Genomic DNA, 26,815 nt, shown 5'->3' with positions numbered 1-26,815 from the left:
AGAAGCTTTATTGTAAATATAACTTTACAATACTGTATTTATTATTGAAGACAATATTGAGTGATTGAAAGCTCTGTGAAGTTCCTTACCCTATGATAAAACCTCTTTTACAATATTAAGCTCTCCACTGTAATTTGTCAAGGGTGGGAATCAGAAAGGCTGTCATCACGCTGGCCTGTGGTTTATATGGTGCTGAAGGAATTGCTGGGAATGATTTAATGATCTTGCGTAGCTATAAAAGCAGAGTTGTTTGATCACAGGAACCAAACACTCAGCACTTAATAGACACTTACTGAGTATGTACTGTGTGCCAGGCCCTGTGCTAAGCAAATGCAGCTAAAAGTTGAATAAGACCCATTTTTTTACCCTCAAAAGATCACGAAAGGAAGCTTAAGCAAATCAAGTGACAAAAAAAAGAGAATTGGATGTGTTTATGTATATTTACTGTACCTGCTAATGGAATGTTTTGTTTTTTTTCCCTAAGGATGTAGATGCTTATTTATTGCAGTTGCATTGAGAGACTATCTACTAAAAAGAGCATTTGATTATTCAAAACGTCCCCAGACTAATATTTCCAAAAAAATAAAAAAAAAAAAAAGTCTCCTTTGAGAACTGTGAACTGTGGAAGAAATCAAAACTTTTTTTTTTTCTTAAAAAGCCACACGTGAAACCACTAATGAAACCCTAACACTCTGCTTCACATTGAAGTGGAAAAATGTACAAAAGGAGCAGCTTCAACTTCAATGAGGTGAAAGTGCACTATGAAGATTGTTCCCCTTTGCTGCATTTGGGACTTATATGGTTATTTGGTAACATTGTTTAAGAACTACTGGGTCTTAATGCAATACTGCATAAGAATATAATTTATACTATGTCAGAAAGAAGACAGTACTTATCACTAGGAATCACAAAGACCAATCATCGTTACTTTTTTGAAGATTGTGTTTTATAAGAAAACACTTAAGTGTGTGCAGCTATTTTCTTATTTCGAAAAGACTTTGCAAGTTTAAAACGTCATAGAAAATAATCAGTACTAGAAATTTGTTGTCCACACTGAGATACTGTGTATACAAGATGCCTTAATTATTAATAAGCCAATGTATATGATATGAATATCTGTTTAAAAAATTAACATCAAACATGCTCTGGCATGATAAAATCATGGAATTAAATCAGGGGTTTCCATTCATGTAGAACGTTGTTGCTAAAACTTACTCCATACCATTTTTAAAACTTGAGAATATTTTTAGTATCTCTGATTTTTCTTTGCCAGAATCATTGTGTCATGTATGTATGTGTTATTCCTATATAAAAGAAAAGGTGAATATGTATTTGTATGAATGCTTAACTAGAAATGTCCGTGGAGTTAGCTAATTTATATTCACTTTTTATTGTATATAGATTTCTAATATTTTCAGTTCTGTATCATTTAAGCTTTCTTCATTTGAGTAAATTCACTAAATATTTCTATTTTTTGCTTTTTTAAATTCTTTTATATGACTTCTAGTTCTTTTTCACTACTCATGTTTTAAAGAATTACATACAGTGCTTTAGAAATGTTTACAGTTAGTGCTGACCTTGTGTTTTAAATTCCAACACTTTACATTACTACCTCCTCCAATGGTTGGTATGAAATGCCAGCAGACTGTGTGAGGTCTTTTTTTTCTTTTTTTAAGTATATATCTACCATTTTTAGTGTCCATGAACCCACTTCTGGAATGTCTTAACAGCTATATATCGCATCTTGAAAGTGATTGGGGTTTAAATACCACTATTGGTGGTTCATGCATCATCTCATCTTTATAAGCCTGAGAGGCATCTGAGCAGATTTTTAGTAATTGAATTTCTCTGCAGTAATCTTTCAAGCACTTGAATGTAAATCTTTAGCATTTATCCAGTTAGCCACTACTGATGTGAATTCCAAACAAATAACTTTTTTGCTTTAAAAATGTTATGTTTTACTGAATTCTCTATTTTTTGTGTAGCTGTATTTCATATAGCTATGCATTCCTCACAGTGAACATCCATTTTTGGTTATTTTCTTAAGTCTTTAGAATAATTTAAGATTACTGCATTTCTGTGATTTGAGAGCTGAGTTATTTAAGCATATTGTTTTTCAGGAGGTGGGAATTTGAATCGTAAACCTGCGTCATCTCTGTAAAACCTTAAGATGTTGAAATATAACCTTTCTTTGTTCCTATTCCTTTAGTTACCATTGTCTTATCTAACAGTTTGAACCAGTTAACTCAGTTGGAGCGTGGTGCTAAGGAGGCTAAAGACAGGAGTTCAGTCCTTTCATAGGTTCACTAACTTGGCACACTTACACAGATTCGTGGCTACATATTGCAACTTCCTTAGGTATATGTCTTTCAAATTCAGGTTTTAGTCACAAGGAAGATGGGGTGTATAGCTTAGCATCAACCTTTCACCTCAAATGGAAAGACAACTCAAATAATTGGTATATGTGATAGTATACACTTCTAATATTTAAAATAAACAATATTAATCATGTAATATTAATACTGTAATTATGTCACTATAATTTTCTGTGGGTAGGATCGTTTTCTAAACACTATCTTGTAAAAATCAAATTTTAACAAATTAAAACATAGAGTAGGTAATATCCTGTTAACAGTGAGTTCTTGTGTCTAAGTTTGGGTTTGTTAAAGGAGAATAGAGAACACTTCATTTTATGTACTCGGAGCTATATAAGGCAACAGAGTCTTTAGCTCACAAATATTCAGTAGCACACACCCCTAATTTCTGTTCTTGGCCTTTGCAGTTTTTGTTAGTACCTACCCTTCTCAGTTACTGAGTTATGATTAGTATTATTTTTACTACAGTTTTTAGATTTTTGGGTAAAAGATGTTAAATAAGTAAATATTGTTGAACACTTTGGTTGCTGTTAAGTTTTTCTCATGCTATTTAATCAGAACAGTGTTGATCTCCAGAAAGAGCCAAAGAAAGTGTTTACAAAATATTTTGGCTGTTGTATTGACCTAGATTAGGACAATTGGTGTCTGTCATTGCTCATTTGTTATTGTGCTGCTAAGAATTATACAGAACCGAGGGACTACCCAAGGTCTCTATGCCTTTTTACCTCTTCTACCTTCTTAGGTGTTCTGTACTTGATGTTGCTAACTTTGCAGGTCTAAGGACAGGAAGTGTATTTAGGTGATAGAGGGTTATAATCAAATAATTTGCTTCCACTAGGGATAAAGTGAATGGATTTTGTAATGAATGGTCATGATCAGAATAAGGGTTAAAAGTTAGGAAGCAAGCTTAATCAGATTTTTTTTTAATTTTTTGGCAGTAATTTCAAAAGTAATTGACACAGATTATTTACTTGAATCCTGAGATGTGAGGATTTGAACATAAATACTGTATCCACTTTGGGGAATCAATAATATTAGCACTAAACCCTCAGGGCTACTGAGGAATTAATGCCTTTAAACATTCTTGCTACTTACTATGTCCTAATCTTAAAAATGGTCATGTGGATTCAGAGCTACCTTTCTGTCCTTGAAATAGTAATTTTCTCAAACTTAGAACATTTCTTTTTTTGGCAAGTTGTTAATTTAACTAACATTAATGGAAAACTAATTTGAGTAATGATTATTAGCTATTAAATGCTGATAATAGGAATCATATTTAAATATTTAGTTTCTTAAATAAGTTAAAGAGTTTGACAAAGCAAAATTTAAGTTAATATTTTAGCCATCATTCCCAGTTATCTTCCTGTTTAAGAACAAGATGGTAATGTCAGTTGCCTTTGTTGATTTAAAGAAAGAAAAAAAAATCACAAGCAGCTGACTTGATTGATACATTTGGATGCATTACTTATCTTTCAGTACGTTTACTTTCTTATTACTTCAAATGGAAATAGTATTGCTGGACATTTGTTGGCAGGTATTTACTCTTATTCTTCCTCCCTTAATTTCTAAGTCTGACTATGAAAACTGTCATAAAATTTGTGACCAGCTATTCCCACTCATTTCTTATCCTGTAACAAGAATATAGAATAAAAAGTTCATCCCTGAACACTGTATTTCTAATTTGTAAGATAGCTTGATTGATTCAGTAACAGCACCAAGTATAACAATAAAAACAAACGCTGCATATTATATGCGCAGTATCATGAGTATATTTTCCAGTGCTGTACTTAAAATTATATTTAAAAATTTTTTTAATGTTTATTTATTTTTGAGAGAGAGACAGAACGTGAACAGGAGAGGGGCAGAGAGAGAGGGAGACACAGATTCCAAAGCAGGCCTCCAGGCTCTGAGCTTCAGCACAGAGCCTGATGTGGGGCTCAAACTCACAAGCTGTGAGTTCATGACCTGAGCCGAAGTCAGATGCTTAACCAACTGAGCCACCCAGGCAGTCCTTAAAATAATATTTAAAATATTGTAGTCATGGGGCACCTGGGTGTCTCAGTCAATTAAATGTCCAACTTCAGGTTATGATGTTGCAGTCTGTGAGTTCAAGCCCTGTGTGGGACTCTGTGTAGACAGCTCAGAGCCTGGAGCCTGATTCGGATTCTGTGTCTCCCTCTCTCTCCTTCCTCTTCCCTCCCTGCCTCCCTTTCTCTTTCTCTCTCAAAAGTAAATAAATGTTAAAATATATATAAATTATACTCATATTGTTCTCTGGGTCAGAGCATTGACCTAACAGCATCTGCTAAAATCAAACTTCAGTAAAAATTAAGTACAACAAACGAAATGTAGTATATACCACAGTATTTTCTCTAATAGACTGTAATTAATTGTAAAACACAATTACTGTGTACCAATAGTTGTATGAAAGGGCAGCCCCAGACTGCCAGTATTTTTTGTAGCAAAGCTTGTTATATATTATTTCTTTGATAAACAGAATTACTGTTACCTAAACTGCAAAGTTTTCAAATGATAGATGCCAGCAGTCTAGATGAGGATCCAGCCCCAAGTACACTTGAACTAGTATTGATTTTTACTTATCCTTTACAATATTCTGTATTTTCATTCAGATTTAAACCAGAATTTTTTTTTTTTTTAATGTTCTGAACCTGGCCAAGACTTTTGTCACTACAAATTTATACCAAGTCTGAGAGTAGTTATCAAAATATTTTCTAGGATAAGAAAGAGTTGTCAGTGGGACTCCTGGAATACACTGAATTGCCAGAATTACTTGCTTCTAGAATTAACTGTGTTGTATTTATCAACCAAACCTGCAGCATGGAGCCTGGATCAGAATTGGACCTTACCTTCCAGAAGTCAGGAGGAGAGTTGGCATTCATTTACTTTTCTGCTTTGATTTTAAAAGAGCAAGAGAAAAGAAAAAATTTCATTAGCCCTTTGTATAAAATTAGTTAAACTAGGTGAATGAGGACCTAACTCCCCTCTCAATTGCCCTGAAGTACACTCATCAGTTCCTTTGTATATAATTGTATCTTAGGCTCAACAGCAAGAGAAGTGAAGGTTGATATTTTTCCTTTAGGCAAATTCTGAAGCTTACAAAAAGGCTTAGAAGAGGCCTATCTTTCCCTGTAGCCATCCAGATTCCTTTTCCTCTACTTAGATAAGAAATCAGTAAAGGGTACAACCAACTCACTTTTCAGTTTCTTCTTTTGAAGGCTCCTCTGCCTGTCCTTTAGGCATTGGTTGGTGTTCAAGGTTTTGTTTTAAGGTCTCTTCTCACTCTACCAGTTCCCTGAAAAACATTTTTATTGCCATGGCTTCCTTTACTATCTACATTAAGTATTCTCACTGTAGGGGTAGAAGGGAGACAATTTTTTGGTCAAATGGACATGTTTTTTTTTAAGGTTGTGAAAACACTGAACTGTGTATTTATTATTCTGAAATACATATCTTGCCCTAATCTCTCAGCTCATAAATTATATATGTAGCTGCCTACTGGGAACATCCGTTGGGACATCTTTTAAGCATATTAAATTCAGTATATCCAGAATTGACCTCATTCTCTACTTCCACTCCCCTCCCTTCTCCCTACTCATCCTCAACTCCTCTCCAGGGACACAAGTTATTCTACTTGGGTCCTGGGTTTCCATTCTCATTGAATAGCCCTAATATCAACAATTCTCAAGCCACAGAACTCCGAATCATCTGCAGATCACTCCTTAAATCCTGTTGGTGCAACCCCCTCAATTTCATTTTTCTCTCGCTCTCCACCTCTCCTGCCATTATCTTAGTCTGTATTATTCCAACAGCCTCCTGACTGGTCTCTTGCATTGGTACTATATGTCTATATGCTATCCTCCACACACTCTGCCCCAGAATAGTCTATAAAGCACAAATTTTATACCTTAAAGGCCTCTTAGTCCAAATGGTATGATTTACAATCTGTTGACCACACCTCCAGGTAGAATGAACTTGTTTGAGTTTCTGGGAAAACTGTAAATGCTAAAAACGTTTTTTGCAAATGCATGGTTTGCCTGAACATTCTTCCCCAAATTCACCCATTTCTCATTTCTTAACCTTCAGGTCTCAGCTGAAACAGTTTAAACACCTCTTAAAACTGTTAAAGGTATCTGCTACACACTCATCTTAACCCTCTTCTCCTAACACTACTAATGTATCAGTGTTTTCTGATTGCTAAGTCTTCCCAGCTATATTGATAACTTAATGAGGCCAGAGACTGTGTTCTCTGTCGCCTCTCCAGTACCGAACATAAAGCCTGGCAAGCAGTAGGCATTAATTCTTATGAATAAATGCAAGGATGTGGCACCTTTGGGCATACATTGTATGAGGGAGTAATTGAATAATCCAAAGCTATTTGTGGTAGCAGCTAAACATAATTTTAGAAGAAAAATATCCAGTTTTCTTCTCTCACTTTTTGTTTTAGGAAATTGCTTTATATATGTTCATGCTACAATAGAATAAAACCTTAGCTAAAATGTGTTTGATTCCTAAAGGTTGTAACATTTGTTTTTCTATTGTATGGTTTCTGCATTTTCACACAAGATCCATGGAAGAGAAGGCCATCTATGGGGTGCCTGTGGGACCATCTATGGGGGGCTCGATCGGTTCTCTTGATTTTGCCTCAGGTCATGATCTCACAGTTCATGGGTCAGGCCCCCAGGCCGGCTCTGTGCTGACAACATGGAACCCGCTTGGCATTGTCTCCCCATCTCTCTGCCACTCGTCCCTTTCATGCACGCTCTCTCTGTCTCTCAAATAAATTTAATGTTTAAAAGGGAGAGGACCATCTATAAAGTGCATAGTGAAGGTATTTTCGTGTAATGTGTAAAAACATACATTTTCTTGGAATTTAGGGCGTCTCTTTGGGGTTTTGTGTTTCTCTTCAGCTTTTATCTTAAAATAATTGAGAATCATGTGAGGTACAGTATTTTTCTCCTATAAGTTTCTTTTTTAAATTACAAAAGAAGTTCATACTTATTTTTAAAAATATCCATATCCATAATGTCATCCACATAGAAGAACCAATGTATCTGTCCTTCCATATTCTGTGCACATGTATATTTTTAGTGCACATATTTAAACATTATATACTGATATTTGGCATCTTGTTTTCTACTTTCCATACACTGAAAAAGCTTGAAGGTAACTGAAAAACTTTTTTGCCTGTTTAAGCTATATGTTCTGAGCAGTTAATTTCTGTAGAGAAATTGGAAGTAGTCAAAGAATTTTGAGAATTACTTTTGAAGCATTCTTAGTATAGGATTCTGTTTTCTTTGACCATTGCTAATTATTACCTAATTTTTAAAACATTTAACATTTTAAAAATGCTAACATTTAAAAAATGCTAGCAAGAGGGCTTATAAGAAAAAACAATTTCTCTATTTTGAAAAGGAATAGGTGTGTTTAAATGATTTTAAGTAGGGGCGCCTGGGTGGCTCAGTCGGTTAAGCGTCCAACTTTGGCTCAGGTCATGATCTCACAGTTCATGAGTTCGAGCCCCGCGTTGGGCTCTGTGCTGACAGCTCAGAGCCTGGAGCCTGTTTCAGATTCTGTGTCTCCCTCTCTCTCTTCCCCTCCCCTGTTCATGCTCTGTCTCTCTCTGTCTCAAAAATAAATAAACATTTAAAAAAGTAAATAAATAAATGATTTTAAGTAATTAGGAACAAAATTTCAACTTCCGTTGTAGTGTATTTCTTCTAGCCATCAAACAATTTTCTAAATGAGGTCACCCTTTATTTCTGGAACTGATAATGTTAATACTAGGACTATTGAGTCAGTATAGAACTAAGATATAATTTTTAAGATTCAGCCCTTTTCCGAATAAATCAATTCCTAATAAACTGACTCTCAAAATATTTTCTAGACTCTAATGAAGTGCTTCTAACTGAATAATTTTCCTAGTGACTAATTTTTTTAAGATTCTATATTCTTAATTAAAAAGTAATCATTGCATAGTGTTGTGGAGGAAAGTCACATAATGCTAGAAATAGAGAAAAATGGTAAATAACAGGTGAATAATAGGAAGAGAGGTAGGTAAAGCTAATAATTATACACATACTCGTATGTATTAAAAATGTGAAATTCTCCTATGCCTGGGATCAACCTATTATCCAATGCTATAATCAACCATAAAGATTATTATATCTTTATATGGAATAAAAGGAGGTGGATTTTCTTATAAATGGGTGTATTAATGATTTTTGCTGAATTCTATAGCATATTAGTGTTTTTATACTACTAACTAGGTAAAATTCCTTGGTCTTTGTTAATTCTAAGATCGCACTTTACATTGGCTTGCTTTTACAACCATTTAAATGTTTGTTTTATTTTTAATTTTTTTTTTTTTTTGAGAAAAAGCACATGCACACACAAGTGGGGGAGGGGCAGAGAGAGAAGGAGAGGGGGAGAGAGAATGAATGAATGAATGAATGAATGAATGAATGAATTCTATGCAGACTCCACAGCACCCGATGTGGGCTTGGACACACAAACCTTGAGATCATGACCTGAGTCAAAACCAGGAGTCAGACACTTAACCAACTGAGCCGCCCAGGCACCCCTAAATATTTGTTTTAAAGAACAACAAAACTTTATTCTCCACATTATCTGTAAAAACTATTGGTGATTTGTCCAGGTATAGTTTTGTTTGAACTTACTTAGACAATTAACAGTTAAACAGATCAACAAAAATTGTTAGCACCCTTCTAATTAATGATTTTAAAATGATTTATTTGGTTATTTATAAACTTTAAAGATAAATTTAATTACAAGTGACTATGTAGCAGTTGAAACAAAATAAACCTAACATGTTAGGCTTTTAAGAACATCTGATAGTATTGATCCAGGGCCATGAACAATTGTTGCCTTAGTCTAATAATTCAACCATTTCTGCTTTTCAGAATTTATGTAATTAATGTGTGTAATGACTTCATCCTACAAATCTTCAAAATATGAAATAGCAAAAGTTTGCTTTAATTAAAAAGCTTTTGATGATAATTAGAAACTATACTTTGGTAAAATTATTCATCTGAAGTATTTTTCTATAAATTATTTAAATACTGACATAAGTTGGGAATTAAATAACGAAAGTCATAGCAGTTACGATAACTGATGTGTGTTTGCTGTAGTTTTCAAAAGAGTAACCAGTGTTTTAGAATAGCGGTATTACACTGTTTATCTTAAAGTTTTCTTGGGCAAATGATATACTTTTGTAATTTGAACTAAATGAAAATAACATGACTTTTTCTGTTACCGTTATTAGGTAGTGGGACCTAATAATTCTCTAAAAATATAAATTGCTTTGGGAGGAGTCAGTTACAAGTTTTGTGTTTAAATGACATAAAACTTAGTGCTTTTTCTTTTAATTCAGCTGTCGACCAGTGTGATATTTGAGGAACTGCATTGTATCCTTGAAATCAAATACTTCAATTAAAAGATATTTATAAAATATACACGGCCTCCATGAGCTGCTTGTAGCAGCTGGTACACTCCCATTTGTTATACCACGTGTGGTGTGAGTTTCATGTCTGCTACTTGTATCTCTTGATCAATCTTTGTAGAAAAAAGTGACAGCTGACTATATAGAAGGAAGAGCTTCCTCAGTTACATCCTAGTTATATTTATTAGCGGTGATCTAAGTAAAAGAATTCTCTAACACTGATAGTTTAGAAATAAATGTATACAGCCAAATGTTGACAGATCCCAAAGAAATATTAGATTCAATATTTAACAATTAGGTCATTAGCAGGTATATTGTAAAAACAGAGCCTCAAAATTAAAAGTTGAATCTATGGATTCTTTCCCTCTTTTTCAAGTGAGACTGGTAGAAATTTGTCCTGTTAATCATTTGATTATACAGCTCTCTAAAAGTCATATTTCAAGTTAAGTTTCCCAAAACTTTTATTGGAAAATTAAGGAGGTGGTTTTGTGCCCCAATGAATGCTAACAGGTATGATTGAGACTCTGTGTAAAGTTCTCTGTTTATGGCATGTCATTATTTCCTGCTAAACGGAGACATTAAGCTACTAGATACCCAGTGGGTTATAAGGTGTTAACTGGTTGAGTTAGGGAGACTCTCCATAATAGATTACTTGCTATATGCTTGTTGATCCTATGCACAAAGGTTAGGTACAGTCTTCAAAAGAATTGTTGTAAGATACTAAATGTACTACAATTCTAAAGCCATACTATTAAAAAAAAAATAAAAAATAAAACCATACTATTGGGAAAGACTTTGGAAGCCCAGAGTTCTTATTTATACTTTTAGGAAGACTGAGATCTAAGCAATCTCATAGTCAAATGCATAAGGTGCTACACTAAACATTTTAAAGGTGTTTTTTTTTTTTTTCTTTCTGTACCGCATGTTATTCTATTTACTAGATAATTGGTTGCAAAAGAGGGAGTCTCTTTGCCCTGGTGTTAAGTCACTCCAGCCTTTATAATCAAAACTCAATAAACTTAATAGGCAGTTTTGTATACCCTGTTTATTTTTAAATTAAATACACGATATTCATACTTACATACTACCTTATTATCCACACTGATGTCTTTTGAGAATAGTGGCATCAAGTGGGTTAAGGTACAATTTTCAAGGACATTTGCTCTTTCCATGCTTTTCCTGCATATTATGACTTACATAATGGGTAGCTGCTAGGAAGTTTTCCTTACAAGACCTTGAGCCAGAAGAATTCTGATTACACCATTTCCAGATCATCGTAAGCTTGTTTTAATGTTTTTTTACAGCTTTATTGAGGTATAAATGATAAAAACACATCTTTAATGCATACATTTTGATGCGTTTGGGTATATACACAGATGTTTACCCGTGATACCATGACCACAAAGCAATACACGTATCCATCACCTCCAAGGTTTTCTTGTGTCCTTTTCTGTGTATGTGTGGTAAGAACACTTGCCATGTCTACACATCAAAATTTTAGTTTAATATAGCATTATTCACAATAACCAAGATAAGAAAGCAACCCAAATGTCCATTGACAGATGAGTGGATTTTTAAAAATGTTTTATATACATACAGTGGAATATTATTAAGTCTTGGGGAAAAAGTCTTACCATTTGTGACAACATGGATGTCTTTGGGAGACACGTTAAGTGAAATAAGTCACAGAAAGACAGACACTACATGATTCCACTTTCTTGAGATATCTAAAATACGTTTGTAGAAGTAGATAATAGCATGATGGTTGCCGGGGATGTGGGGAGGGGGAAACCAGGGAGTTGTTCAATGGATATATAGAAAGTTACATTTATACAAGATGAGTGAGTTTTAGAGACCTGCTGTACAACATAGTGCCTATGGTTCATAATAATACCTTGTTAAACCATCAATACCTTTGGAAGTCAAGGTGAATCCTCCATTAAAGAAACAAATATACATGTTTACTAATAGTAAAATTGGGATTTTTTTCACCTTCCTTTATGATACTTTGCCTCTTTATTTTCTTCTATGTGCCACATACACGCTTGTTTGTATTTAATTTAGATTGTAAGTCTGCTAGACAACACACGCCCTCAATTCTCATGTCCTGAACCATACTGAGTAAATGGCTGTTTGAGAAATTCTTTTTTTTTTTTTTTTAATTTTTTTTTTCAACGTTTTTTATTTATTTTGGGGACAGAGAGAGACAGAGCATGAACGGGGGAGGGGCAGAGAGAGAGGGAGACACACAGAATTGGAAACAGGCTCCAGGCTCCGAGCCATCAGCCCAGAGCCTGACGCGGGGCTCGAACTCACAGACCGTGAGATCGTGACCTGGCTGAAGTCGGACGCTCAACCGACTGCGCCACCCAGGTGCCCCAATAAATTCTAAGTATTTGTTTTTCATTTTTTCTTTTCTGAATTGTTAAAGCAACATTCTGAATTGCTACTTTTGGCTTTCCAGGGCAAAGTCACAGTTTAATTGTAAGTTCTATGCAAAAGCAAAACTGTAGATCCCTTTTGGGTTTCTGATGCCATTATCTTTTATAGAAAAAAATGATAAATTATGTAAAATCATAGCCTTTAAATATGCCTTCTCCCTGTGATACCATTTTAGCTAAAATACCATTTCCTGGCGAAACTGGCATTGTACAGCGGATATGCAATGCCTGCAGATTACATTCCTAATGCAGAGATAAAACCATATGTCAAAAGCATGCCCTTCTAGGGGTGTGGTTAGCCCAAAATAAACACAATCCCTGAACTTTCTCAAATGAAATTGCTGAACTTCTAATTCCAAAGTTGCATATGTTCTGGTAATTTGAGTTTTTCCTTTTAAGAATTCAGAAGGAAGCTGTTCCTTAGCACAGGCTGAGTCACAAGTAGTGTGACAGAGGGAAAGAGAGGACTACAACCAGGGAATCTTGAGTTTTAAACTCCTAAAAACAAGCTCAGAGAGATTACCGGGTGAAGTAGGTTTTACTCATGTGGATTAGGATAAATGAGTCTGACTTCAGCTCAGTACCCCAAAATAATAATTCGTCCATGGTAATAAGTCCTCAGCATACTATACAACTTCTGCTTTGACACTACAGAGAAAGAGTATCTTGATAAAGCTATGTCAAATTCGGCTTGGAAGGTAAGATTTAGGCAGTATATCAAACTAGACCTTTTTATATTTGTGAAGGCTGGGCCGAAAGCTAAGCTACATCCTTAATAAGCTTAGCTCTTTCACCATAGTCTGACCTACCCATTTTTTGTATACTTAAGATATTAAAGGTGTCAATAAATATACAACAGCTAGTTGGTTATAAGCTTTGAGTTTCTATAACTATACAAATATAACACTTTATTTGAACAGGACTCAGTAAATTCATTGCCTTCTAACATGATTAGCCAGGTCACTTGATTCAGTATGTGATTTCTGCAGTACTTTTAAGGAACATAAACATTCCTGTGAAGCACCAGCAAAGCTGTAATCATATCCCACAGGAACATTTTTGACTCCTACATTTAAATCTTGACGCCCACTCATGAGCTACTCCAACGTATTTTACCTATTTACCAAAGACTATTTGCCCAAGTCAGAGATTTATAAAAATCTGGTGATTTTTTTTCTCCTTCCTGCCTCCAAGTTTTTCTCCCAAGAGTTATTAGTGTTGGCAGTTTTACTTTAATAAACATTTTCTAATCATTTGACTTCTTGTTGACATTGAACATATCTGTGTGTTATTGAAGATCAAAGATAATGATAACACAAATATTTAACTCTTTAGAAGTCCTTGCTGTAATTGAAGGCCCTCAGAAGAGAAAGTTTCTAATGGTGATGATGATAGCTAACATTTACTGAATACTAATTGTGTGCCAAGCAGTGATCTGAGTACTTTATAGGTATCAACTCAATTCGTCCTCAACAGCATGGTGGGTACTATAGTTCTTATGAGGGAATGGAACTACAAAGAATGTAACTGACTGCCTACATCTCCTCTCCTCTCCCCAACCCCCATAGTATCCTTACAATGAACAGGAAGCTAATTTCCCTGGGAAATCTATTGCCAAGTACACGTTTCACGAGTGAAAATCAGTTTCACAAAAGGCTCCATCTTTTGATCACAGAAAGCCCCAGGATGAGGAATCAATCATTCCATTTTCTGCCTCTCCCCCCCAAAAGTGAATCTGGAGACTGAATTCTGAAGTTAAACAACCATTTTCAAGAGTCAATTTATTACTGTCTTCTCCTTCATTTGGACACTATTTACTGGTATGCTAGGTGTTAATCAGACTTGCTCTCTGCCCTCAAAGCAGTTTCCAACTTCAGCAGTGTGTTAATTTAGAAATCTAGGACTTTATGGGCTCACAGAGGAAGAACATCTAAACAGACTTTGGTAAAGGAGACCTTAAGAGATTTAGGGGCACCTGGGTAGTTCAACCAGTTGAGGACCCGACTCTTGCTTTCAGCTTGGATCATGAACCCACGGTAGGATCAAGGCCCAAGTTGGGCTCCACACTGAGGTTGGAGTCTGCTTAAGATTTTCTCTCTCTCCTGCCCCTCTCCTCCTCTCACTCTCTAAAAAAAAGAAAAAAAAAATCATAGAAATAGCTATCCCAAGTTGAAGGAAGAGGGGTAGGGGTAACTAGCTAGCTTAGCTGAAGAAAGGCAGTCTGGGCAAAAGAAGCAGTGTGTTTGAAGGCATTGTGATTTGAAGCAAAAGGTATACTGTGGAAGGTGACAGGAGAGTTATATGAGGGATCAGATCAAAGGTTTTGTGAGCTCTGAGAATAACATTCCAAGTCCCTAGATTTGGGTTAATGTTCATGATTCGAAGCAAGTAAATGCATACAAGTTTATGTTTCAGGCAATTTATTCTGGCAATGATGTAAAGTTGCAGGGGGCTCAACAGAAGCAGGAAGCTCTATGAGAAGACTAGGGAATGACCCAGGCCTGTAAGGGAGAGACCCTGAACTAAAGCAGAGGTAATGGACTAAGAACAGAATGAGAGCGAGATTAACATGGACATTGTAGAAATAAGTAAATGACTGGTGTTCCAGTTATCCATTGCCCTGAAACATTGGCATTATCAACAAGGTTGCAGAATACAAGATCAATATACAGCAGCAATGAAAAAAATTGAAAATGAAATTATGAAAACTCCATTTACAAAACACAAAAAGAATAAAACACTAAGAAAGAAATGAAACCTGGGGCTCCTGGGTGGCTCAGTGGGTTAAGTGTCTGATTCCTGGTTTCAGCTCAGGTCATGATCTCATGGTTTCATGAGTTCAAATCCCACATCAGGCTCTGTGCTGACAGTGCAGAGCCTGCTTGGGATTTTCTCTCTCCCTCTCTCTCTCTCTCTCTTTGCTCCTCTCCTGCTCACTCAGTCTCTGTCTCTCTCAGAAATAAATAAATAAACTAAAAAAAGAAAAAATAAATGTAACCTAACAAATATACTCTGAAAACTACAAAACATTGTTGAAAGAAATTAAAGAAGACCTAGAAAAATGGAAAGATGTCCCATGTTAATGGTTTGGAATACATATTGTTAAGATAGCCATTCTCTTGAAGTTGATCTACAGATTCAATGCAATCACTCTCAGAATCCCAGCTAAGTTTGCAGAAATTGATAAGCTGATTCTAAAATTCATATGGAATTGCAAGAGAATTCCATTCATATGGAATTTGGCAAGAGCCAAAACAATCTTGAGAAAAATAAAATAAAATTGGAGGACTCACACTTTGTAATTTCAAAACTTACCACAAAACTACAGTAATCAAGACAGGTTTTGGGGCACCTGGCTGGGTCAATCAGAGAAGCACATGACTTTTGATCTCAGAGTTGTGAGTTCGAGGCCCACGTTCAGTGTAGAGATTAAATAAAACTTAAAATTAAAAAAAAAAAGATAGGTGGTTGGGAATGCAAGCTGGTGCAGCCACTCTGGAAAACAGTATGGAGGTTCCTCAAAAAACTAAAAATAGAACTACGCTACAACCCAGCAATTGCACTACTAGGCATTTATCCAAGGGATACAGGTGTGCTGTTTCAAAGGGACACATGCACCTCCATGTTTATAGCAGCACTATCAACAGTAGCCAAAGTATGGAAAGAGCCCAAATGCCCATCGATGGATGAATGCATAAAGAAGATGTGGTATATATATACAATGGAGTGTTACTAGGCAACCAAAAAGAATGGAATCTTGCCATTTGCAACTACGTGGATGGAACTGGCGGGTATTATGCTAAGTGAAATTAGAGAAAGACAAAAATCATATGACTTCACTCATATGAGGACTTTAAGAGACAAAACAGATGAACATACGGGAAGGGAAATAAAAACAGGGAGGGGGACAAAACAGAAGAGACTCATAAATATGGAGAACAAACAGGGTTACTGGAGGTGTTGTGGGAGGGGGGATGGGCTAAATGGGTAAGGGGCACTAAGGAATCTCCTCCTGAAATCATTGTTGCACTATATGCTAACTAATTTGGGTGTACATTTAAAAAAAATTAATTTAAAAAATAAAAATAAAAAGACAGGTGGTGCTGGCATAAGAATAGACATAGAGATCAATGAAATGGAATTGAGGCTCCAGGAAAAAAAGCCCTCACATTTATGGTCAGTTGGTCTTCCACAAGGGTACCAAAACAAATGGGGAAAGAATAGTCTCTTCAATAGATGCTGCTGGGACAATCAGGTATCTACATGCAAAAAAAATGAATTTGAACACTTCATATCACCTACAAAAATTAATTTAATGGATCAAAGAAGGGCACCTGGGTAATTCATTTGGTTAGGCGTCTGACTATTGATTTCAGTTCAGGTCATGATCTCACAGTTCATGAATGCAAGCCCTACATCGGGCTCTGCACTGATGGTGCACAGAGCCCACTTGGGATTCTCTCTTTCTTCCTCTCTGCCCCTTCCACACTCACATTCTCTCTCCCTCCCTCTCTCTCTCTTAAATAAACCTTTAAAAACAAGTAAGTAAATAAATAAAATGAATCAAAGTCTAAAAATATAAGAACAAAAACTATAAAATATAAGTGCAAAGCTATAACACTCCTGGAAGAAAACATAGGTATAAATCATTGGTCTTAGATTAGTAAGTAGTTTCTTAGCTATGACACCAAAAGCATAAGCAACAAAAGAAAAAAAAAATCGGACAAATTGAACTTTATCAAAATCAAAACTTGTGCTTCAAGGAACACTAGCAAAAGAGTGAAAAGTAACCCACCAAATGGAAAAAAAAAAACTTTTGCAAATCAGGTATCTGATAAGGAACTTGTATCTAGACTATATAAAGAACTATTACAACTCAATAATAAAAGACTACCGAATTAGAATATGGGCAAATGATCTGAATAGACTGTTCTCCAAAGAAGATATACATGGTGAACAAGCACAAGAAAAGTTGCTCAAATCATTAGCTACCAGGGGAACGCAAATTGAATTCACAATGAGGTATCACTTTATACTCACCAGGACAGCTATAATCAAAAACACAGATATGGGAATGCAGGCTGATGCAGCCACTCCGGAGAACAGTATGGAGGTTCCTCAAAATACTAGAAATGGAACTGCCCTACGACCCAGCAATTGCACTACTAGGTAGGCATTTATCCAGGGGATACGGGTGTGCTGTTTTGGGGGGACGCATGCACCCCAATGTTTATAGCAGCACTATCAACAGTGGCCAAAGTATGGAGGGAGCCCAGATGTCCATCTATGGATGAATGGATGGGGAAGATGTGGTGTGTATATACAGTGGAGTGTTGCTTGGCAATCAAAGGGAATGATATCTTGCCATTTGCGGCCTCGCGGACGGAACTGGAGGGTGTTGTGCTGGGTGAGATTGGTCAGTCAGAGGAGGACAGGTATCGTATGACTTCACTCATATGAGGACTTTGAGAGACAGGGCGGATGAACATAGGGGAAGGGAAACAAAAGTAATGTGGAAGCGGGGAGGGGGACAAAACATGGGAGACTTGTGAATGTGGAGAACGGACAGGGGGGTGCTGGGGGAGTGGTGGAGGAGGAGGGAAGAGCTGGATGGGTGAAGAGCACTGAGGAATCTACTCCTGAGGTCATTGTTGCACTATATGCTAACTAATTTGGATGTAAATTAAAAAAAAAAAACAAACAGATGATAACAAATGTTGGTGAGGATATAGAGAAATTAAAGCCCTTTGTACACTGCTGGTGGGAATGCAAAACAGTGGGGCCACTATGGAACAGTGTGGTAGTTTTTCAAACAATTAACCAGAGATACCGTAGGATGTAGCATTTCTGCTCCTAGTTACATGCAAAAGAAATGAAAATATATGTCAACAAAAATACCTGTACATAAAAGTTCATAGTAACATTTTTCATAATAACAAAAAAGTGTGTTGTGGACTGAATGTTATCCTCCCACAAATTCATATGTTGAAATCCTAAGACCCAAAGATGACGGTATTAGAAGGTGGGGCCTTTAGGAGGTGATTGGGGCCGGAGGCGGGAGCCGTCATAAATGGGATTAGTGGGCTTATAAAAGAGACCCTGGAGAGCTCTCTTACCCCTTCCCACAACGTGAGGACACAGTAAAAAGACAGCTATCTATGAATCAGGAAGCAGGCTCTCACCAGACATCAAATCTGTTATGGCATTGATCTTGGACTTTCCCAGCCTCCCAAACTGTGAGACATACATGTTTGTTGTTTAAACAACCCAGTCTATGGTATTTTTGAGTAAACAATCCAAATCCCATCAAATGATAAATGGATAAATAAAATGTGGTATATCCATATAGTGGAATATTACTTGATAAAAAAAAAAAAAAGGAATGAAGTATTGATGTATGCCACAACACGGATGAACCTTGGACGCAGTATGCCAAGTGAATGAGGCCAGTCACAGAAGACCACGTTGTATGATCCCATTTATATGAAATGTCTAGAACAGGCAAATCTGGAGACATAAAACAGATTATTGGTTGCCTAGGGGTGGAAGGTTGAGTGGGAGGATTGGGAAGTGATAGCTAAAGGAGTTAATATTTGAAGGGTGGTGGTAATGAAAATGTTCTGAAATTGATTATGGTGATGGACACATGACCATACAAATATACTAAAAGCCACTGAACTATACACTTTAAATGGGTGAATTACATGGTATGTGAATTATATCTCAATAAAACTGTTTTTTAAAAAAAACAACAACTTGGTGGCATTAAAAAAAAACCCAACTTTTATTATGCTGCTCACAATTTTGGGAGTCAGGAATTTGGGCAAAGCACAGCAGGAACAGCTCATATCTACTCCGCTATGACTGGATCCTAAGCCGGAATGACCTGACTGGCTAGCGTTGTCCAGTATGGTTCAACTGTGGTCATAGGCACTGATGTGCTGAAACCAGCCTGCATCAACTTCTTGGAAAAACAGCTGTGCACATCCCAACTCTGCCTTCCGTGGCATGACGTGATAATTTTTATCAGTCCTGGTGGAAATATTTACACCACAGACCCTGGAAAATGCTATAAATCAACATTTCTTGATTCTGGTATTGGAGCAAGGTAACAAAGAAAAATGAAACAAAACGGCAACAGAAGCCTTTCTAAAAGAAGCCACCAGTTGATTCGTGCTTTGTTGTTTGTCTGGTTTTAACTGAGGTTTTAACCTAAGGGATAAGCTGTTAACGTGTGTCTCTCCCTAAAAGGGCAGAATGAAAATTAAGACTAGCACATTCTCATAGAGCAGTAAGGCAGCCCTCTAGCAGCCTGCATCATGGGTTTTCCATGTGACATTGCCATGTGACCCTGAGACAGGGAAACTGAAAGGACTCCATGGAAGATTGCTTTTTTTGCTGCCTCTATTCTTGCTAGGACCTCCACCTCCACCTTATACACGCCTTATATTTAAGATAACGTACGTCCTCCTTGTATAGGTCAAGGAGTCAATGATTTCTCTGGAGTCCAGCACAATAGGTACCATCTAAGGAGAGACCTGGCAAGGTCATCGTGTACGTTTTTCAGACCACTGACTCATAAGCCCCCCTGGTTCCAGGGCATCAGTGACTTATGGAGGACAGCTAAGTACTTGTCTTTGTTTTAACCAGTCCCTGGATGCCTGAGAAGACATGTACACCAGACCACAGTCCTCATTAAAACCCCAGCCCCAAAGCAAAGATGAGACTCACTCTCCTTTTCTTTCCAACTCTTCCAAATGCTGTCTCTGTGTGGTACTCTCTCTGTGTCTTCAGTGAACTCTGCTCTCACTTCCTCTCCACTTGCATTTGATTTCTATCCTGTGAGAAGTCAAGAACCCTTTTGGCTGGTCCAACAGGACCCCTCTGGGTCCTCGGACCCAGCCAGCCTGCATCAACCCTCTATTTCAGAAAAGTAAAGGTCTATAGTACCACAGAGCACCATGAAAATGTCACAGGAATCTGACATTTACCCTTCAAGGACAGCAATTGTAATTTCAAATATTTTAAATGTACAGTTTTTCCAATGGGAGGGGTATATGAAATCAGCACAGCTGGGTCCCTTTGGCCATACTCTTGTTCATGTTGGGAATGAAATCTTTTGGGTTGATCTGTTTAGAAGTTCCTACTGCTTTACTTTTCCTGTCCAATTCAACACCAAAGTTTGGGAGAGTATGAACTCTGAATTATGTTTTCAGGTGTGTTGTGACCAACAGAGTGTTATGCACATAAATGCACAGGTGTAAAAACATATCTTCATTGAAAAACACCCTGTTGTATGTACCTGCTGTGTACAAGGTTTTGCGGACTCTAGAAGGAAGCACACAGGAGAAAAATCTAAATAAGTAGCATAAAGCATATGGAGGGAGGGGCGTGGTTGTGTGTGTTACTGTTTTTGTTTATATTTTTCTTTTTGGTGGATGCGGTTGGATAGACATTGGTTACTTTAGCCTGAGGGAATCTGGGAATCTCAGTCTGCAGTCAAATTAGCGATTTCAGGCAGTATATATCAAATGCCAAATTTGTTCAAATACTTTGTAAGCTTATTGTGGATAGAATGTCTTCACCTTTGTCTTCTAATTGGAATAGTTTTATTACTGACATAAACCAAAGTAATGTGCTCTTCAATTTTACAGTTAATTGGGATTAGATAGGCTTTAGAAAGACATGGAGTGAAAGCACCAACACCTGCAGTACAAACAGAAAGAGCCTAATCCTCTTTAATTTGACTCAGAACCTGCTCAGATTTAATCAGTTTACCCCACTGCTGCTAGTGACCCAATTAGACCTTGCAACCTCAGTGTGGTTTTAGCAAATTTAGAAAATACCACCGGCTACTATTTGGGATGGTAAAACTTTTATACTTTTTAATTTTTATTTGTTTATATATATATATAATTTATTGTCAAGTTAGCTAACATACAGCATATACCGTGTGCTCTTGGCTTCAGGGGTAGATTCCCATGACTCATCACTTACATACAACACCCAGTGCTCATCATAAGTGCCCTCCTCAATGCCCATCACCCATTTTTCCCTCTCTCCTGCCCCCCCCACCATCAACCCTCAGTTTTTCTCTGTATTTAAGAGTCTCTTGGGGCGCCTGGGTGGCTCAGTCGGTTGAGCATCCGACTTCAACTCAGGTCATGAGCTCACAGCTCGTGAATCCGGGCCCCGCGTCGGGCTCCGTGCTGACAGCTCAGAGCCTGGAGCCTGCTTTGGATTCTCTGTCTCCTTCTCTCTCTGCCCCTCCCCCACTTGTGCTCTGTCTCTCAAAAATAAATAAATGTAAAAAAAAATTGTTAAGAGTCTCTTATGGTTTGCCTTCCTCTCTGTTTATAACTATTTTTTATTCGTTTCCCTTCCCCCATGGTCTTCTGTTAAGTTTTTCAACTTCCACATATGAGTGAACACATATGATGTCTGTCTTTCTCTGACTTATTTCACTTAGCATATTACTCTTCAGTTCCATCCATGTTGTTGCAAATGGCAAGATTTCATTCTTTTTCATTGCTGAGTAGTATTCCATTGCATGTATATACCACATCTTTATCCATTTGTCAGTTGACAGACATTCGGGCTCTTTCCCTAATTTGGCTATTGTTGATAGTGCTGCTATAAACATTAGGGTCCATGTGTCCCTATCAATCAGCACTCCTGTATTCTTTGGATAAATTCCTAGTAGTGCTATTGCTGGGTCATTGGGTAGTTTTATTTTTAATTTTTTGAGCAACCTCCACACTGTTTTCCAGAGCGGCTGCACCAGTTTGCATTCCCACCAACAGTGCAAGAGGGTTCCCCTTTCTCTATCCTCACCAACATCTATTGTTTCCTGAGTTAATTTTAGCCACTCTGACAGGTGTCAGGTGGTATCTCAATGGGATTTCGATTCGTATTTCCCTGATGAGGAGTGACGTTGAGCATATTTTCATGTGTCTGTTGGCCAGCTGGATGTCTTCTCTGGAAAAGTTGTCTATTTATGTCCTCTGCCTATTTCTTCACTGGATTGTTTGTTTTGGGGGTGTTGAGTTTGGTAAGTTCTTTATAGATTTTGGATACTAACCCTTTATCTGATATGTCATTTTCAAATATCTTCTCCCAGGCTCCGTACCTCAGGGGTTACAGGGGTTAGAGCACTGGTCTCGTCAAATATCTTCTCCTATTCTGTTGGTTGCCTTTTAGTTTTGTTGATTGTTTCCTTTACTGTGCAGAAGCTTTTTAGCTTTTTTTTTTATTTTTTTTTAACGTTTTATTTATTTTTGAGAAAGAGAGAGACAGAGCATGAGCAGGGGAGGGTCAGAGAGAGAGGGAGACACAGAATCCGAAACAGGCTCCAGGCTCTGAGCTGTCAGCCCAGAGCCTGATGCAGGGCTCGAACTCACGGACTGCGAGATCATGACCTGAGCCGAAGTCGGACGCTCAACCGACTGAGCCACCCAGGCGCCCCAGAAGCTTTTTATCTTGATGAGGTCCCAATAGTTCATTTTTGCTTTTGTTTCCATTGCCTTCGGACACATGTCAAGTAAGAAGTTGCTGTGGCTGAGGTCGAAGAGGTTGCTGCCTGTTTTCTCCTCTAGGGTTTTGATGGTTTCCTGTCTCACATTTAGGTCTTTCATCCATTTTGAATTTATTTTTGGGTGCGGTGTTAAAAAGTGATCCATTTCAGGCTTCTGCATGTTGCTGTCCAGTTCTCCTAGCACCATTTGCTGAAGAGACTTTTTTCCATTGGATACTCTTTCCTGCTTTGTTGAAGATTAGTTGGCCATACGTTTGTGGGTCCAATTCTGGGTTCTCTATTCTATTCCATCGGTCTTTGTGTCTGTTCTTGTGCCAGTACCATACTGTCTTGATGATTACAGCTTTGTAGTACAAGCTAAAGCCCAGGATTATGATGCCTTCAGCTTTGGTTTTCTTTTTCAACATTCCTTTGGCTATTTGGGTTTTTTTGTGGTTCCATACAAATTTTAAGATTGTTTGTCCTAGCTCTGGAAGAATGCTGGTGCTATTTTGATTGAAATTGCTTTGGATGTGTAGATTCCTTTGGGTATTATTGACATTTTAACAATACTTGTTCTTCCAAACCATGAGCATGGAATAGTTTTCCATTTTTTTGTGTGTCTTCTTCAATTTCCTTCATAAGCTTTCTATAGTTTTCAGCGTATGGAACTTTTGCCTCTTTGGTTAGGTTTATTCCTAAGTATTTTGTGGTTCTTGGTGTGATTGTGGATGGGACCGAATCCTTGATGTCTCTTTCCGTAGCTTCATTATTGGTGTACAGAAGTGCGATCATTTCTGTGCATTGATTTTATATCCTGCGATTTTGCTGAATTCATGGATCAGCTCTAGCAGTTTTGGGTGGAGTCTTCCAGGTTTTCCACGTAGCGTATCATGTCATCTGCAAAGACTGAAAGTTTGACTTCTTTGTGGATGGCAAAACTTTATGAACCTACTTGCCAGGTTGTCTTTGAGGCGGGGTTTAAGAGAATGACTAAATCTTCTCCCTTATCTCTTGTAACCAAAAACTAGAGGGATCTTTCCAACATGCCACCATTCATTTCTTGATGTGAAATTCTTTAGTAGTTGTCTATTGTCTCAGGATAAAGTGCCTTGACTTGCTTGACTCCTCGTGTTCTTGGCTTTGCTTTCCTCTCCAGCCTCATCTCATCTTGCCATCACACACACATACTTACACATGCACACTCCACCCCTGGGAGCCAGTGCACTCTTCAGCCAGTATGTCCAAACCACTTGCATTTTCAATTCCAAGCTTTCAAACATTCTGTTCCCTCTGCGAAGAACTCGCCTCCCTCCCTCTCTGCCTTTTCTGTCCAGTCACCCTCCCCAACTTCTCTTAAAATAATTCTCCCTCGAATCTTTGAGTCCTCCAGTTTGGTTTACGTCAGGGTACTCCGTATTTCCCCTGTCGTGGGACATAGAATAATTGAGTGTACTGAATTTTTACCTATTTACTTGTCAGCAGCTTCTCAGGCAGGATCAGTGTAACATTTATCCCCACCTCCCAGCTTTGTATGTCCTAAATAAGAAACGTATGATACAAGGGCATCTGGCTGGCTGAGCCAGAAGAGCGTGCAACTCTTGATCTCGGTGCTGTGACTTCAAGCCCCACGTTGGGTGTAGAGATTACTTAAAAATAAAATCTTAAAAAAAGAGAGAGAAGAAATGGTCGATAACACATTTGTCGAGTAAACGAGTAAACAGAGGAACAAAGGGCTACTGGGTGTTTTTATTAAACTAGAATATTCAGATAAGACCCAGGTGCCTGTGTTTATCAGGCATTCATTCTTGGCTGTAGCCACCAGGTAACACCTGTTTTTCTATCAAGAGACAATTCACTCAGCAACAGAGCGCCTGTAACAGGACCTAGCTGTGCTGTCAATGAGCACATCTGCAAACCCTCTGTTACTGCCTGGGATTTGCTGCCTTACACATGGATCATTGATTGTGAGACTGCCTATTTTGTTGCAGATTTAATGGCAGGTGGTTGCTCAATAAGGTACCCAACACAGTGCCTTTTACAGTTTCATTGTTTGATAGATATGTGCTGATCATTACGATAAAACCCAGGGGGCTGGCAGCAGCTGATCAGGATCTGGTGTGAAAGTTATTCCCTCACCGCACTGGTTGCTCCTCTGACTGGTTCCCAGAGAGGAATGTGAGTACAGAGCTTAGCGATGTTGCTGCCAGCACTGTCTGCCTCTGTTCAGGGACTTCACCGTCAGCTTCTGAGCCTTCTTCTGCCCTTTCCTCACCCCCACCCCTACCCATAGAAAATCATAGTATCTGGAAATGAAAAGTTATTCCTATAGAAAAAGATTAGGGAGGGGCGCCTGTGTGGCTCCGTCAGTTAAGCATCTGACTTCGGCTCAGGTCATGATCTCACAGCTCATGGGTTCTGTGCTGACAGCCTAGAGCCTGCAGCCTGCTTCAGATTCTGTCTCCCTCTCCCTCTGCCCCTCCCCCACTCACGCTCTGTCTCTTTCTCCTTCAAAAATAAGTACATATTAAAAAAATTAAAAGGAAAAAGATTAGGGATATTTGAGAATAAGAGTTGGGTAAGTCTGGGATACTGAGATTGAACTGCTCTATTGGAAATAGAGTTGTTGAAGATTATTTATCTGAAAACTATTCATATTCATTGTAATTTAATGGGTCAGAGAACTCCAGCAAAAAGAACAATGGTTAGTGTTGTTTACTGATTATGTTACCGCTTTTCTGCCTGGTGTTAGGACATACGCTTCTCACTACTAAAAAACTAATTTATTTTTTGTTTTAGAAAAGCATCCCATTTTGAGGGAAAGCTATGGTGTGGAGTATGAAAACAGTCATCCAAATCTTGGATTTCCATAGCTTGTGTCTGCTGTGTGGTCTGGAATATGACACAGGCAGCCCGTATAGGGCAGTAATTTCTTTCTTTAAAATCATATCCCTGTGATAATAGGGGAGTTAACTTCGAAATGATATAAACAAATGAAGAATGAAAAGGACTAGATAAAATGACCGACTTTAAAATAGATAAAACATTGATTGTAATGTGTATATAATGGAAACATGTATGTTTCATCCTCCCATGGAACTAATCTATGGTCACAGAAAGCTCATTAAATCGATCCTATTTCTAATCCTGCATTAATCACAGTAGGGTCACACTAAAATCATCTACTGATTAGTCATAATAATAGTGCTTCCATTTATTGGGTGCTTTCCACATACCTGTAGCTGTGCTACATGCTCACTCATATTAGCTCATTTATTCTATTTATTTTAATTTTTTTAATGTTTATTTATTTTTGAGGGAGAGAGGGAGACAGAGTGTAAGCTGGGGAAGGGGCAGAGAGAGAGGGAGACACAGAATCCGAAGCAGGCTCCAGGCTCTGAGCTGTCAGCACAGAGCCCGATGCGGGGCTCGAACTCACAGACCCTTAGATCGCAACCTGAGACGAAGTTGGAAGCTCAACCGACTGAACCACCCAGGCACTACCCATATTAGCTCATTTAATCCTGATAACAACCCTGTGAAATAAGTACTCTAATTCCATTTTTTTTTTCCACCTGAGGAAATTGAAGCTTGGCAAAGTGAAACCAGTTGGCCAGGGTCTCACTGTTAGTAATTGACGCCACCAAGATTCAAACCATGGTTTCACTCCAAAGCCTGTTTGTGAATTCTGCACCGCTATACTTTTAAGGGTTGAGTTGGAGCTAAAGAGAAATTTGTTACTAACCTGATGTATGGACATCATAATTCGGCTTCTGGGTATTTGCTAACAACAGCCACACAGGAAGTATTCTGCTTAAAAATAGAGCTTGGCATTTACATTATACTTGGTTTTCTGAAAGCTTTACTAGACTACTTATTTAATGCAAATGCTTTCTCCTGAGCTAGGTCAAACTTGGGGTGCATCAGAATCACGTGGGGAGCTTATAAACCTGGAGATACCCAGGGCCCCATCCCAGACCTACTGAGTCAGAATCCTCATGGGCGG

The 26,815-nt window shown here is 37.8% G+C and overlaps 1 protein-coding gene across 3 annotated transcripts in view; it reads left to right on the top strand.

The window, feature by feature from the left end:
• Positions 1-6,896, top strand: part of KATNBL1 (katanin regulatory subunit B1 like 1) — a 62,376-nt gene extending 55,480 nt beyond the window's left edge. For all 3 annotated transcript variants that reach the window (XM_019435311.2, XM_019435312.2, XM_019435310.2), the window contains one exon: positions 485-6,896. In XM_019435311.2, the coding sequence (XP_019290856.1) occupies positions 485-517 (33 nt within the window). In that variant the 3' untranslated portion in view covers positions 518-6,896. The remainder of the gene's footprint in view (positions 1-484) is intronic.
• The last annotated feature ends 19,919 nt before the right edge of the window (positions 6,897-26,815 follow it).

Source organism: Panthera pardus, unplaced genomic scaffold, assembly GCF_024362965.1.
Source record: "Panthera pardus isolate Hobbes unplaced genomic scaffold, ASM2436296v1 HiC_scaffold_24, whole genome shotgun sequence".
NCBI classification, from domain to species: Eukaryota; Metazoa; Chordata; class Mammalia; order Carnivora; family Felidae; genus Panthera; species Panthera pardus.
The sequence above is the reverse complement of the archived record's forward strand: the minus strand, read 5'-3'. Positions and strand labels throughout refer to the sequence as shown.